The sequence below is a fragment of the Eumetopias jubatus genome, unplaced genomic scaffold, assembly GCF_037043125.1.
Source record: "Eumetopias jubatus isolate StellerSeaLion01/CBP00866 unplaced genomic scaffold, mEumJub1_p1.0 scaffold_10, whole genome shotgun sequence".
Lineage (NCBI taxonomy): Eukaryota > Metazoa > Chordata > Mammalia > Carnivora > Otariidae > Eumetopias > Eumetopias jubatus.
Window position 1 is genome coordinate 83,403,706 of NW_028274816.1, and position 13,996 is coordinate 83,417,701.

Sequence of the window (13,996 nt, forward strand, 5' to 3'; positions counted from 1 at the left end):
AGTGGCGTGTGTTCTGTTGTGTGCGGGTGTGTATACGGTGTGTAGGGGTGGCATGTGACAGGGCAGCGTGTGTGTGCGGCGCGCGCGGCGTTCCGTGTCCCGTCCTGCCTGTGCCCCCAGGTCCGGGCTCAGCGACTGCGCACCGCCTGCGGCTCTGGCACCTCCCGCGGCGCGGAGCGGTGCGCGGCGGGTAACCATGGCAACAGAAGCTCCCGCAGCTCCGCGGTCCGGGTGAGGGGCGCTGCGCTTCCCGGACGGCGGGCGTGGGGGAGGGGAGGCCGCTCGCCCCCAGAAACGCGCAGACGAGCGGGGCTGCCCTCCGACACACCCTTGCGAATCACCTTTCGTTGACACCCCTCCTGATGGGGCGCCCAGGCCCATTCTCGGTCCCTGCTGCTTGCCTGCCGGACCCGGACCCCTCGCTTGGGTCCTCCGCGGGCCTGGGGCTGGGCGCCGAACGAACGAGTCCAGCTGCCTCGCCTCGCAGCCAGTAGATGCGCAAAGCACTTAGTGCTGTCAGGTGCGAAGGCGCAGCAAGGCGGTCCTAAAGGTCCATCCTAAAGATGGCCTGGACCGCAAGCACAGCTGTGGGGTTATATGATTGGCAGGTGCTCCTGTTGGGTCCCAGGCGGATGGGCCAAAGGGAGCCCCCGCGTTTGACACAGGATCCTCTTCAGTGGGGAGGAGAGGATCTGGGCCAAGCAGTTCCCTGGGTTCTGGGAGTATCTCAAGTAAGAATAGACTTACTTGCATCAGCAGAGAGCACCTGAGAGAAAGGGCTGGCCTGGCCCTACTGGGATTGAACCTGGAGATACCTGTGGTCCCCTCCCACTTCCGCTCAGGGTTAGCTGGTGGCTGAGGCTGCCTCAGTTCCAATCCTGTTTAACCTGAGGAGGTTGGGCCAGACCAGTTTCTAGTCATTCATTCATTCATAACCTTTATTTTTATTTTTTTATTTTAAAGATTTTATTTATTTGACAGAGAGAGAGAGAGAGAAATCACAAGCAAGGGGAGCGGCAGGCAGAGGGAGAGGCAGAGGGAGAAGCTGGCTCCCTGCTGAGCAGGGAGCCCAATTCAGGGCTCCATTCCAGGGCCCTGGATCATGACCTGAGCCAAAGGCAGACGCTTAACCGACTGAGCCACCCAGGCGCCCCGTTTTATTTTTTTAAAGATAAATTTTATTTATTTATTTGAGAGAGAGCACAAGCAAGGAGGAGAAGCAGAGGCAAATGGAGAAGTAGACTCTCCACTGAGCAGAGAGCCCCACACAGGACTTGATCCCAGGATCCTGGGATCATGATCTGAGCCCAAGGCAGCCGCTTAACTGACTGAGCCACCCAGGTGCCCCCATAACCTTTATTAAGTGTGACGATTCTCAAGTATGATACTGTGGCCAGGAGCATGAGAATCCTCTGGGAACTACTCAGAAATGCAGGTTCTCAGGCCTACTCCAGACCTCCCTATCCAGACGTGTGTGTGTGTGTGTGTGCGCGTGCGCGCACGCGCGCATGCTCAGGCTCACCTGCACAGCATCTGATCGAATTGAACAAAGAGCTTGGGAGGCACACAGATCCAGAGTGGCCTTTGTGTGTAGCATGGGGCTACATGATCCATTCCCTCAATGGATCTGAAAGCAAACCTGATTTGGAAAGTTCTACTTCTCTTCTCTGAACAACCGGCATTCCATTGGGGCTCCATCTAAAATTTGGGGAAATGAATACTCCTTGACCATGCCCCTAAGGTTGATGTGGTTATTTTGCAGGAGCTGGGGAAGGAGAAACTGGAGGAACAGGAGGTTCTGAATTCCTATTTCTGAAGCTGCTTGGGAAAGGCTTCAAGGGGTGTTGAAGAGCCCAAGAGTGCCGCCTCCTGGTGACAGCATGCAGGGCTGGCTCTACAGGGGCGAGGCCTCCTGACAAAGGGGGCTTTCACTGTCCCATTCATACACCCTGTCACTCTTGACCTGGCCAGTCAGTACTTGGATGTCCCACTCATTACTGCCAGCCCCTGGACTGGCTCAATTGAACAAAGGCTTTGAGCTGACAGACAGACAGCAGTATGTGGATGGAGCCATCAGTGTCAAGTGTCAGTCACCTCCATGTGGCTCCAGAATGCAGTGCTCTGCTCTGTTTCAGCTGGAGTTTTCTCTTGACTGTTTTAGTTAGGCTGATAGTAAAATGAACTTTGTACGGTGAATTACAATGTTAGTTTTCAGTAGTGTCCTGAATTCCCCTGGGGGGAGTCTCTGGACACCTGCCCCAGGGAGACCGAGTGCTGCCCTCCAGAAGCTTCCGGGGCTGGCCACCTGGTTGGGAGCGGAGAGGAGGCAGTTGAGAGCAGGGGCGGCCTCCAGTGGGTTTGTCTCTGGCTCCCCTCCCTTACTATTTATACATTCTTTCCTGTCCACCCGCCAACCGCGCTATTATGTAGTCGACATTTTTCCTTTAAATTAACTCATCCTTCCTAAGTTAATTTTCAAAGGAAAAAAATGGGAATTAACAGATATAAATGCAAAAATCAGTAGTTCTCACCGCAAACTAAAGGTGATCATAACAGCCAACACAATGCAGAGAGACCCGTGGGGTAACATTGTACCTTTTGATACATTGCCCACCCCAGCTCCGAGCCTGGGCCCTCTCTGTGCTACAGCAGCGAGGCATTTAAGGCTTGGTGTCACTGACCCCAAACTTTCTGGGAGAGAAGCAAGAGGGCCTGGAGGGGAGCTGAGAAGAGAGCAGCTGGGACTTTCTCCCCAGCCATTCCCCGCCTCTTCATTAAGTCCTAAAGCAGAACATGTGGTCTGAGGCCGGGTCCTGTTCTAAGCGGTTTGCAAGTAACAACTCATTTAATCATTCGGACCAGCCTATGAGACAGATACTGCCATCGTTCCTGATTTTACAGTGAGGAAATGGCCCAGGGGTTAGCAACTCGCCTGGGGCCACACAGCATTGCATTAGTGAGTGTGAGGGTGTGGGGGCTGAGGGTGGTGCCCTGCACTCACCCCACAGCTGCACAAACGGGAAATTTAGCCTCACAGCACCGAGCCCTGATTATTTTTCTCTTTGAAAAAGTCATTGAGCGATTCTTGAGAGTTATCTGTTGGCCCATCCCCTGGAAAGTAAACTAGGCTGAGCAACCTAAGGGGGGGCTCTCAGAGGAAGGCTGGGTGTCTTGCAGACGTGCGGGTCATGGTGGTTACACTGGCACCTGTGTATGCTCACTGCTCTGCAGTTAGGAATGCACGGGGATACTCCCCCTGGCCCCCTCCAGCCAGATGGGGCCGACTCCCGAGGGCCAAGACCGGATCCGGGCCTGTCCAGAGTCAGAAGGCGGTGTGAGCAGGCAGGCTGGTCTGGGTATCCCAGGGTAGGCTGCCATGGGGGTGGGGCATTTCTTCTAGGAAAATTACTGGATGCAGGGCCGGGGACACAGGGCCTTTAAGGCCAAGGCAGGACTCCAGGTCCGGGTAGCTGGTCGGGCAGCTGCCGAGGGTGAGCTGGGATGGATCCTGGAGATGGAGGTGGAGATCAAGTCATAGACAGAAGAAGCCCAGAGAGGGGAGAGGGGGCTTCGCAGGCAAGGAATAGGCGGGTCCTGCAAACCCATCTGTCAAAGGATGCGTCTCACACTGTTACAGCTGGATTTGTTTTCCAGAGCTGCACTGGACAGGTCAGCACCTCTCACAGCAGTTCTAACCGTGCCCATGGCTACACCGATGGGGCACTTGCCTCCACGCATTATCCTGGGCCGATCTCAGGGAGGCGCGCCTCTCCTTACTGCCCCGTGTTTTCAGATGAGCCGACTGAGGCTGGGGAAGGGTAACCACCCCTCCAGGGTCACAGCATGTGGGTAGGGACAGACTGGAGTACGAGCTGCTCTGCTCCAAAGCCCGTGCTCTTAGAAAGTGGTCCTGAGATGCTCCGGTCTGCACAGTGTTCAGACTAGGGGGTGCACAACATCCTTCTTGCTCCTGGCCTGGCCACCCACTGCCCTCTCTGGAGCCGGTCACTGCTCTCCTGGTGCTGAGAGTTCTCCAGCGGTATTTTGATGTCTAGAGATGCAGGGGTGCACACACCCTCTCCCCCCTCCCCTCCCCACTCCCACCGAAGGTGTCTACTATTTGCAGTGCTTGCACCTTATTTATTTATTTATTTTTTTGGCGGAACAACGTGGCTTAGAGATTCTGGCTCCCTGTGAGTCCACAAAGAACCTTCTCATCCCACCCTTTGTGGCACCTCTCCCTGGCAGGCCCACCAGAGGCTCGCCCAGGGGTTGTTAGGCGGCCTAAGGCATCAGGAAGTCATCACACCCTGGGGCCAACTGGTAAGGCTGTTAGAAAACCCAGCAGGCTTTGGAGCAAAAGGCCCGCAACTTACAGCTGGCCCCTGTGACTGCAGCGACCAGGCTGTCCCTCATCCCCACCGGAGCTGCAGCCGGCCAGCCAGGCGGGGCGGGCACCAGGGCGGAGGCGTGCGGCTCGACGAGGCAAAGCGTCCCCGCCGCCCGCCCTGCGCCCCCGCTGGAGCTGGAGACCAGGGCCGGGTCGGTCTGAGCCGGGGAAGGGCCCGACCTTCCCGCGCGGGGCTCCCGCGCGCCCCCGCGTGGCCGCGGATGGCACGGCTCTTGGGGCGGGGCCTGTGGGAAGACGGGGAGAGGGGAGGCGGGAGGCAGGGGGAGGGCGACCCTGTGTGTTCCCAGGCCTAAACCTGGGCAGCGGCTTTATTGCCAGCACCTAACGACTGAGCATGGGCTGGGGCTGGGGGGACACTGAGGTCTGTGGCCAGGTGGAGAGACGGGCTCATCCGTGTCCAGCAGACTCACGCCGTGAGAGGGTAGCTTCTGGAGGCTTCCTGGAAGAGGCAGGCCTGGAAGAACAAGTGTATGTTGGCTGGGGGGAGGGGCTGGGCAGGGTGAGGACAGGTCTGGGGGGAGGGGAGAGGAAGCAGGGCTGCAGGGAGGTTGGGAGTGGTGGGCGGTGGGCTGGGCAGACAGTGGGGGGGGGGAACAGGACACGCACATCAGGTTGTGAAGGAGAAGGGCCCCTGTGGGGACTCCAGACCCTCCGCTGGACCCAGGAGGGCATGTGGGGGTGGGGGTGGGGGTGGGAATTGTTGGGGGGTTACACCGTTCCCCCACACTGGGGGCACGTTCCTGGGCCTGGCTGGGGGTCGCACACTGCAGACCCAGAAGGGAGGAGAGCCTGAGGTGCCTTGGTTTCCCCTGACACTCCGCCTGCTCCCGCCTGGGTAGAGAGGATCTTAGGTCACGGTGAAGGGCTGCCCCGTTTCTCAGGGGAGCGACAAGTCCTTCGGGCACTGTGTTTGGAGGCAAGAACCTGGCCAAGACAGCGGCCCTCGTTCGGAACTGGATTCAGCAGCCGTGATGACCAGCCCGACTGGGGAGGTTGTCCCCACGGCTCTGAGCTCCGCGCTGGGCGTGGGCTCCAGCCCGAGGGCCAACTCTTTGGTCTCTTCTTGACCTGGCCTTTGCGACCTCGTTTTGGGAGCTTGAAATTGGCCTCAGTGGACGCACTTACGCCACAGAGATGGGAAAGGCCACACCTCGGGACTTTTACTGCTTTTGGTCTAGAGAGTGGGTTTGCTGGCAACGCCCCTGCCCCAACCCAGTGCAGTCACAGGGTCTTCGCGGTCAAGCTGCCGTTTCCTCGCCTGTGAAGCCTGAGCCCACCTCTCGGGTGTTGTGGAGAACAGGTGTTTGCCGATGTGTTTTAGAGGCTGGAGGCCTGGGAATCTTATTACATCACTGCCTCACGCAAGGACGGCTCCCCCTGAGCACAGAGAGCCAGTGATGGAGGCAGCTGGAAGGACTCCAGATGAGGACGTAAACCAGGGTTCAGACACAGCTCTGTCACTTCCAGGGTCCCGGGCTAGCCAGCTAACCTCTCAGGCTGCAGCGTCCCGTCTGCGTAAGAGGGGGTCTGCCAGATCGTCTCCCTGGGCCCATCCAGCTCCACCATTTGGTGGCGAGAGCCCCTGCCCCACCACACACCCCTGCAGCCCCTCCCCACCTCGGCTGCCACGTCCCTGTCTCTCCTCGGGTCTCAGTGAGTGGCTCTGTCCCTCCCCGGGCAGCCCAGGCCCCCGCTGCAGATGCAGTCTTCATATCACATCTGTATCTGCCCCTGCTCACAAACCTTGCAAGGTATCTTGAACCCGTCCATTTTGCACCATCTCCGCTCTGCCCCCAAGATGTTCTGCCCAGACCCCGAGGGACTGTCCTAAGTTGCTGTCCCTCCTCCCGAGCCTGGCGGTCCTGTGTTCCTTTAGTCATTGGTGTCGAATCAGGTGCATCCCCGTGTCACTTGGCTGGGGGTCCCCACTGCCTGTCAGGGAAGCCTGCTCCCTCTGTCCACGGAGAGCTCATCATGTACTGTCCTCGCTTACCAGCCTCCAAGCATGGGCCTCCCTTCTCGCCCACAGACACGAGGGCCAGGCCCCCCTCGGGGGCTCTCACGTGCCCTCCCCTGCCTGGGCCCTCATCCCCGGCTGAGCGGGGCTGGCTCATCCCCCTCATTCAGGTCTCCCACTCCCTGCTGTGGCCCAGTCCTCTCTCTGCCAGTGACACCGGACCCGGTCCGTCACTGATTTGTTCTCTTCCTGTTGTCTGCCCTCCGTGGCCCCTAAATTACAGACTCTGGGGTGCAGGGCCCAGGCTGCGTCATTCCCTGCAGATCCCCAGACCCCAGACCAGAGCCTGACACCAAGCAGGCTCCCACTGTGTGGTTTGAGAAGGAATGGATGATTTGCTTCTGCTTTGGCTGGAGGGCCATGGCAGCCCAGGGTAGGAACAAGATGGGGCTGTCACACAGCACGCCGAGTCCTTCGAGCTGGCTCCCCGGATATTCCAGGACCCCTGCAGCTCCCCCCACACACCTGACCCCGATGGCTTCTGGGTTCTCCCTTGCCCCCTGAGTACTGAGGCCTTGCAGGCAGGCAGCGAGGAGGCTGGGGAGGGTTCAAGTCTCACGGGCTGTCTGTCTGCTTTGGAAAGACCTGCTGCAAGCCTAGAGGAGAGCGGCTGGAAGGGGCCTGTGGGGGTCTCGAGGACTGACTCCCCTCTGCCGCGGTGTGGGGGGCGTGAGGCTGGAGCGGCAGGGAGCCCGGGCCCACCCTCCCCTCCGCCTCCTGGGCTTCTGACCTGGAGCCGTGGGGCATTATGCGACCTTGACCAGAAGAATCACAGCCACCAGCAGTCCCGTCACCAGGGGGTGCTGGCCACTTGGCAGGAGGGCAGAGCCTGAGGGAATTCAGAGCATCCAGTGAATGAGAGGAGCGGGAGCAGGTCACTCAGCCCTGCTCCTCCATGGTGGGCCAGGTGCCCTCCCCCCTGCCGCCCCACAAGCCCCCTCCCCTGATGAGCAGGGCCAGCACACCTCCAGCCAGGCCCCCACTGGGGTGTGCCATCTTGTCAGCTCCCAGGTGACCTCTGGCCCTGGGATGGGCCAGGGTGGGGGTGAGGGCGTGTTGGGGGGCGGCCGATAGAGGAAGACTCCCGGAAGGAGCCTCACATGGCCATGCGGGAGAGCAGGTCACGGGGAACCAGGAGCCTGGAGGTGGACTTCACCAGGGGGCCTGTCCTGTGGGCAAAGCACCTGCTTCTCTGGCCCTCAGTCTCCCCAAGGCTGCTCACTTCCACCTGCTCTCCCCTCATTGCTGCCAGGGGCTTGAGTGTCAGGGGCTTGAGATGTTTCCGGGGTCCAGGACAAGGAAAGAGAAGGCGGCCTCACGTGGCTGATGGCGCTCCTTGGTCTGCAGCGGCCTGCTGGCGGAATGGGCAGCCCCTTACCTGAGGGGGTGCTTGGGGGCCTGCTGTTGGTTTCCTGGAGCATGGGCAGCAGGGTGCTCAGGAGCCCGTCGTTGGCCTCGGGCACGATGCCCAGCAGATGGCACATGAGCTCGTACACGTGGATGCTCTCGAAGGGCTCCACCTCCAGGCCCGTCTTGAAGCTGGGGCCCACGGCCCGGAAGATGGTCTTCATGTCCATGACGTCGTTGTGAAAACCGTGCTCACCCTTGTTGAACTGCACGCTCAGTCTCTGCCGGGGAGGGGAGGTCCTGAGCCTCTGCGGGGACTCCCAGCCCAGCCCCGCTCTCTCCGACAGCAGCACCTCTGTGGGGGCAGAGGACCCCTGGGAGGGGTTCACAGGTGGGGGCAGGAGGGTTTCTCTGAATTCTGAGCCCCCAAAGATCCGTGGCCCGAGGGAGGGCCTCGGGGAAGACCTGGTAACCCAGGGGCAGACCCCAGGCACACGGGGTGGCACCTGTTCTCACCAGCACTTCCTTTCCCGAGCCCCTCTCCCCTGCCTGCATCCTCCTTCCCCTTCGGCACCCCTCGGCTCTCCGCCGACCACGGACGGCAGAGTGGGCTCCTCGCCCTCACTTCTCTTTCATTTCTTATGGCCAGTCTTCCCACACTTTACCCTACACGCATGCACACACATGCACACAAAGCATGTACAAAGCCCATATGCACACAGATCTCACACATTTGCACCCATGTATACTACACGCACACACACTCCGATTGCATAGTGATGGGTGTGTCCCTTTGGTGGCCAGTGCCCCTCCAACTGGGGACTAGTGAGAAATAGGGGGCTTTTTACAGAAATGGAAAGAGACCCAGCCGCCCAGTGAAGGAGTCTGTCCCAAGCCGGGCATTGGGCAGGCAGCTCACCCCATGGATGACGTAGCCAGGGTCACTGTACATGAGCAGCGGGGTGATCCTGGGGTTGTTGGCGTAGTGGAGGGATGTCGGGAACGACTCCTTCTTGTAGACGTGGAGTTTGGGGTGGGCATCCTTGAGGACCTCATACACCTTGTCCAACATCCCTTCCTTGGGGAGCAGCATCCCGTTGGGCCCATAGTCCAGGAGCTCAAACTCGATGTCCTTGAAGGTGAAGTTGGGGAACTTATGGAACTCCACCAGGTCCGGGGCCTGCTTTTTGACGGTGGTCATGCCGTGGTCGGACGTGATGATCAGGTTGAGGCTGCCCTCCAGGCCGCTCCTGCTGATGCTCTCCCGAAGGTAGCCCACCGTCCTGTCCACCTGCATCACCATCTCCTTCCTCTGCTGGGACTCGGGGCCGTACTTGTGGCCCGTGGAGTCTGGCTCCCCAAAGTAGAGCGTGACCAGGTCCAGGCCGTCCTCAGTGAACCACTTCATCACCGTGTCGATGTCGGCCCTCCACTGCGTCTCATTTTTGTAGTTGTGCAGAACGCCTTCCTTCCGGCTCATTGTCACCGCTGTGCCTTGGTAGGTGACGTTCCCGCCAGGGTAGAAGAAGGAGCCAGTCTTTAAGCCCTGCCAGGGAAGGTGGCGTTAAAGCCACAGGCCTCCTTGGGCTAGCCCCCCGCCCGCCCGCCTGCCCGCCTCCCCCCCCCCCCCCCCGCCGGCTCACTCAGCCCTGCTCCCGGCGCGGGCACGGGTCTTTGTTTTGGGGGAGGCCTTTTATAACTCTTATGTTGCCACGGCTGATACTGATTTTATGAAGGAGAGAGCAGGTGTCCAGTGGACCCAGCACTAGTGACATAATGGATCTAAGTGTCCCCAGATATTTGGTATCCTCGTTGTCACCATGTGACCTTGTTGAGGAATTGGCACACCTCCAGGGCCAGGAATCCCCCGGAGCACTGCACGATGGAGGGGTTCCTGGCTCAACACTACAGCCCACCCCTTACTTATCTTTCACCCTCTGGAAGTTAGCGGCCCAGCCCGGAGAGGAATTCAGAAGGGGGAAGGCAGAAAGCTGTTTTATTGTTAGGTGCCTTTTGGTTGAGTGACCTTATGTTCCCTGTGTGGGCCCCACTCCCAGAGCCAGGGGCCCAGGGGTGCCGTTTTCCTTCCCGTTGGGAGGATGGAGCCCTCCTCTGCGTGCCGGGGCTGCAGGGAGGATTGGGCAGGGCCACGGAGCCTGCTGGTGGATGCTCATCAGCATCCAGCACCCACCGCCCTCGGGGCTCCACTTAATACCCCTCCATGTTGGGAGCCCAGGATTCCGGGGCGGGGAGTAGGCCCGCCTGGGTCTCACAAGGTCACGGCTTTTCTGGGCCAGGTCCTCCCTTCCCCTGTCCCCCGACTGCCGTCTGTGGGCTCAGGGCCAGCATTACCTGCCGTTGGGCTGTGATCCAGATGGGTATGCTGCCATTGTCCCACCACCTCTGGATGCCCAGCGTGGCGTGGTAGGGCAGCTTCACCTTGCTGGTGGTATTGTAGTACATGTTGTGAACCACTCCGTGGTTCTCGATGTATTTGCCTGTGTGTGTGTGGGGGGGGGGGGAGGCGGGGAGGAGATGGCAGAGGGGAGGTAGGAGGTGGGAGGATGGAGGGAAGCGGGAAGCCTTTCACACACGCGGCTGGGGGGAGCCCCCGTCCGGGGTCACAGGCACATCCTCTCCAACCCCGAGGTTCTACGACCCGTTCCCGTGGTGTCTCCAGCAGCTAAACGTGCACACAGGGCAAACGCATGTGTGTGCGGATGTCATCTGTAGCCTCGTGGGTTTTAGCGAAGACCGGTAGCAACCCGGATGGTTAGCGGGAGGGAATTAATGAGACAGCTATGGCCCAGGCAGAAAGCAGAATCCCAGGCAGACATTTCAATGCACCACGTGGAGCTCCAGCCGTGAGCTATTTTCTAAAATTCACTTTTTGCATGGGACACGCATGCACTCGTGCTCAGAAGCCACAGGAGGAGGGACGATGAAGAACGTGCTCCCTGCCCCCCCCATCCCCATGCGTGATCTAGTAAGGAAACAGGTGCCGTGCAGGAGGGGAGAACCAGATGTTTGCAGCAGGGGGCCCCGGTCACAGAATGCTGGCATACGGATGAGCCGTCTGTACTGAGTAGGGTCTCCCCCCAAGTTCCCGTGGGCCCGGAGCCTCAGCATGTGACCTTGCTTGGAAATAGGATCTTTGCAGATGTGATGAGTTAGGTTAAGATGAGGGCAGTGTGGGTCACGGTGGGCCCTACGTTATGGATGGGCATCCTCACAAGGCAAGGAGAGACACACAGGGGGAAGACAGCTGGGGCTGGAGAGACAGGCCATGGAAGGGCCACGGAAGTGCCATGGAGGCTGGGAGCCGCAGGCAGGGTCCTCTAGAGTCTCCTGAGGGAGTATGGCCCTCCTGACACCTGCCTTCTAGACTTCCAGCCCAAACAGAGCCATGGAGGGTTTGAGGGCATCTCAGGGGCCGCAGTGGGAAGAGCAGGAGCCTCAGGGTCATCTCTCCTGCCTGTCTGGAACCCGGCCACGCTCACTTCCTCCAGGAGCCCTCCTGGGTTGCCACCTTGGTTGGGGGTCACTATTTAAAACAGGACCGCTGGGCATTTTGATGCCTTGTTTAAGTTACCGCCAACAGTGGGGCTTGCTGATGACCCCCTCCCTTGGCCGTGCTGTGTCTCCCAGGGACAGCGTCCCCTCCTTGGTCTCCTTTGTCCCTGTGTGGTCCCTGGGGGGACGGGGCTCTGTGCACACACCGAGCTCCCTCTGTCGGTCCCGCTAGATGCTCAGCCCCCTCCCTGCCCCCAGGCCCCAGCCCGAGGCTGACGCTCACCAGTGACCAGGGTGAAGTGGCAGGGGCTGGTCAATGTGACAAAGGCTGGCGTCATGTAGCGGGCCTTCACTCCGTCGAGCGCCATGGCATCCAGGTTGGGGGTTTGTGTGTCCTGGTCATAGTTCCAGCGGAAACCGTCAAAGGACACCAGCAGCAGCTTATTCTGGGAGCCCTTCTTGCCGAGCGGAGCCCCTGCCCCTGCAGCCAGGAGGGTGGCCAGAGCCAGGGCCAGGAGGACAGACCGCCTCGTGATGGGCTTTCCAGACATGAAGTCGTCCGGGTTGGTTCCTGCTGAGGAGCAAAGTCCCAGGGTCAGCCTGGACGGTCTTGCCCTGTGCCTCTTTCAACACGAGACTGTGCACATACCTGATTCTCACGAGGCAGCCTGGGTTGCCGCGTGCCTGCCACCCTGGCCCAGCCCTCGGACAGGGTCTGCCTTTATTGCCTGCAGAGCCTTCTGGGCGGGCTTCTCCCCACCCCCCACCCCCGCCCGTGCACACGTGTCCTCGCAGGGAGGATGGGGACCAGTCTCGGAGGTCTGGAGAGCAGAAGGGACCACTCCATCCTGCAGGCCTGTGTCCCCACTCCACCTCTCCTAACCACTCTTGGCCCCTGTGCCCTGCTCACCCTGACCCCAGGGCACTGGGAGGGGGCCCTCCAGCTTGTAAGTTAGGGAGAGCTCTGGGGTACATGGGTCCCAGGCCTGCCTGGGTCAGGGCTATGGTGGGCTTCCCAGGACCTGGGAGCCAAGGGCCAGCAGCTCAGCCCAAGGCTGGCTTTGTCCGTGGGAGCCCCAGCTTGGGTGAGCCCCCTTTCCTGCCATGCCCATGAAGGCGTGTCCTGGGATGGGGCAGCCACAGCTCCAGCCTGGTGCCCGGATTAGCGCCCACTGCACCTGCCTCTTTGGGTCCCGTGGAACCTCAGAGAGGCTCACAGATGCAGGTGGTCTCACTTGTGGACTTCATCACACAAGGCAGTCAGAGGGGGTCCCTTGTTAACTGTGCTCATGGGGGTGGGTGTGTGCAGGAAAGGGACCCCTGAGTTTAGTGTGTGCACCCCCCCCCCCCGTCTCTGTCTCTGTCATACGAAGCATGTTCTGTGAGCCAGGCAGGCACGGTTCTCAATTCGGAGGACACAGCAGTGAATGAGACAGATGAGTGAACAAGTAAAACGGTAAAATAGTGAAGCTGCGGAGGGGCAGCACCCCAGATGGCGGCCAGGGTCAAGTCAGAGGATGACATGGGTAGGAGCCAGGGGAGTGGGGTCAGGGGCGGGTCCTGGCTCCTGGTGGGCTGTGGTACCTTATGCAGGGCAGGGGGGAGGCAAGGGAATGACAAAAAGTGATCCAATGTTTGGGACTTCTTTTAATTTATTTTTTTTAGAGAGAGTGAGAGGGAGCAGGGAGAGGAGCCGAGGGAGAGGGAGAGAGAATCTCAAATACGTTCCACACCCAGCATAGGAGCCTGATACAGGGCTCCATCCCACAGCTCTGAGATCATGACCTGAGCCAAAATCAAGAGTCAGCTGCTTAACCAACTGAGCCCCTCAGGCGCCCCACCCCTAACGGTGTTTTAAAGAAACAAGCTGCTGCACTTGCAGGACCCGGTGGCCTGAGAAAGGGGTGGGCTGGGGGCTGCACAGGGGGGCGCCTGCCAGTGTGGGGGCAGGAGGTGGTGGTGGCCCAGACCAGGGTGGCTGCTGTGGCAGTGACAGATGCCACGGGCGTGAGGGGGCTGTGCTGAAGGGCTTTGCTGCCAGACTGCAGGTGGGGGAGCGGCCGGGTCTGCCCCCAGCAGCCGGGTGATGGGGTGTGTGTGCACACCCGCAGATCAGAGCCCAGGTGGAGGGTGAAGGACGGAAACGAGCATTCCCCTTGGGCCACATTCCGCTGGAGGTCCTCCCGGTGGAGGTGTCCCCAGTAGGTGGTGTGAGTCCCGATTTAAATTTTTTTCATCTGTGAACCTGCCAACAGCCGCCCTACCTTACGGCTTTGGCTGCAGCAAGCGGATGTGCTCACCAAGCGATTCCCAGCTCACTCTCGCCACAGGAGCATTCAGAGCCTCCTCTGAGGTGTGGCCCGGGGACCACGGGTGCAGATTCTTGGGCCCTACCCCCGACACCTGCTGAAACACATCCTGGGGAGGAATCCTCGTACAGCAGCGGGCCCTGAGAACCGGGACAGGCGGACCGCGTGGTCTCCTACAGCCAGCGCGGGAGGGGTGGGCCAGGGCACAGCAGGTGCAGGACTGCGGGGGTGCGGCACCCTCCCTCCCACCGCGCAGGGCCCCAGCTCCAGGGAAGGACCGGGCAGCCGTGTGCGAGTGGGCTCAGGTGCCTTGGGAGAGCGCAGGAGAGCGCGGCAGGGCCGCATTTACACCGGTGTTGGGGGGCAAGGACCAGGAAGGCTGCTCTGAGGGTCTGACAT

At 60.3% G+C, this 13,996-nt stretch overlaps 1 protein-coding gene across 1 annotated transcript; it reads right to left on the reverse strand.

Annotated features, from left to right (window-relative positions):
• Positions 1–7,174: 7,174 nt before the first annotated feature.
• ENPP7 (ectonucleotide pyrophosphatase/phosphodiesterase 7) lies at positions 7,175–13,942 on the reverse strand. The gene is made up of 7 exons (XM_088027050.1): positions 13,847–13,942; positions 13,589–13,706; positions 11,572–11,859; positions 10,128–10,273; positions 8,695–9,321; positions 7,841–8,056; positions 7,175–7,261 (listed from the first exon to the last, which is right to left on the reverse strand). The coding sequence occupies exons 1-7, from the start codon at positions 13,940–13,942 to the stop codon at positions 7,175–7,177; spliced, it is 1,578 nt and encodes a 525-aa protein (XP_087883176.1).
• Between the last annotated feature and the right edge of the window lie 54 nt (positions 13,943–13,996).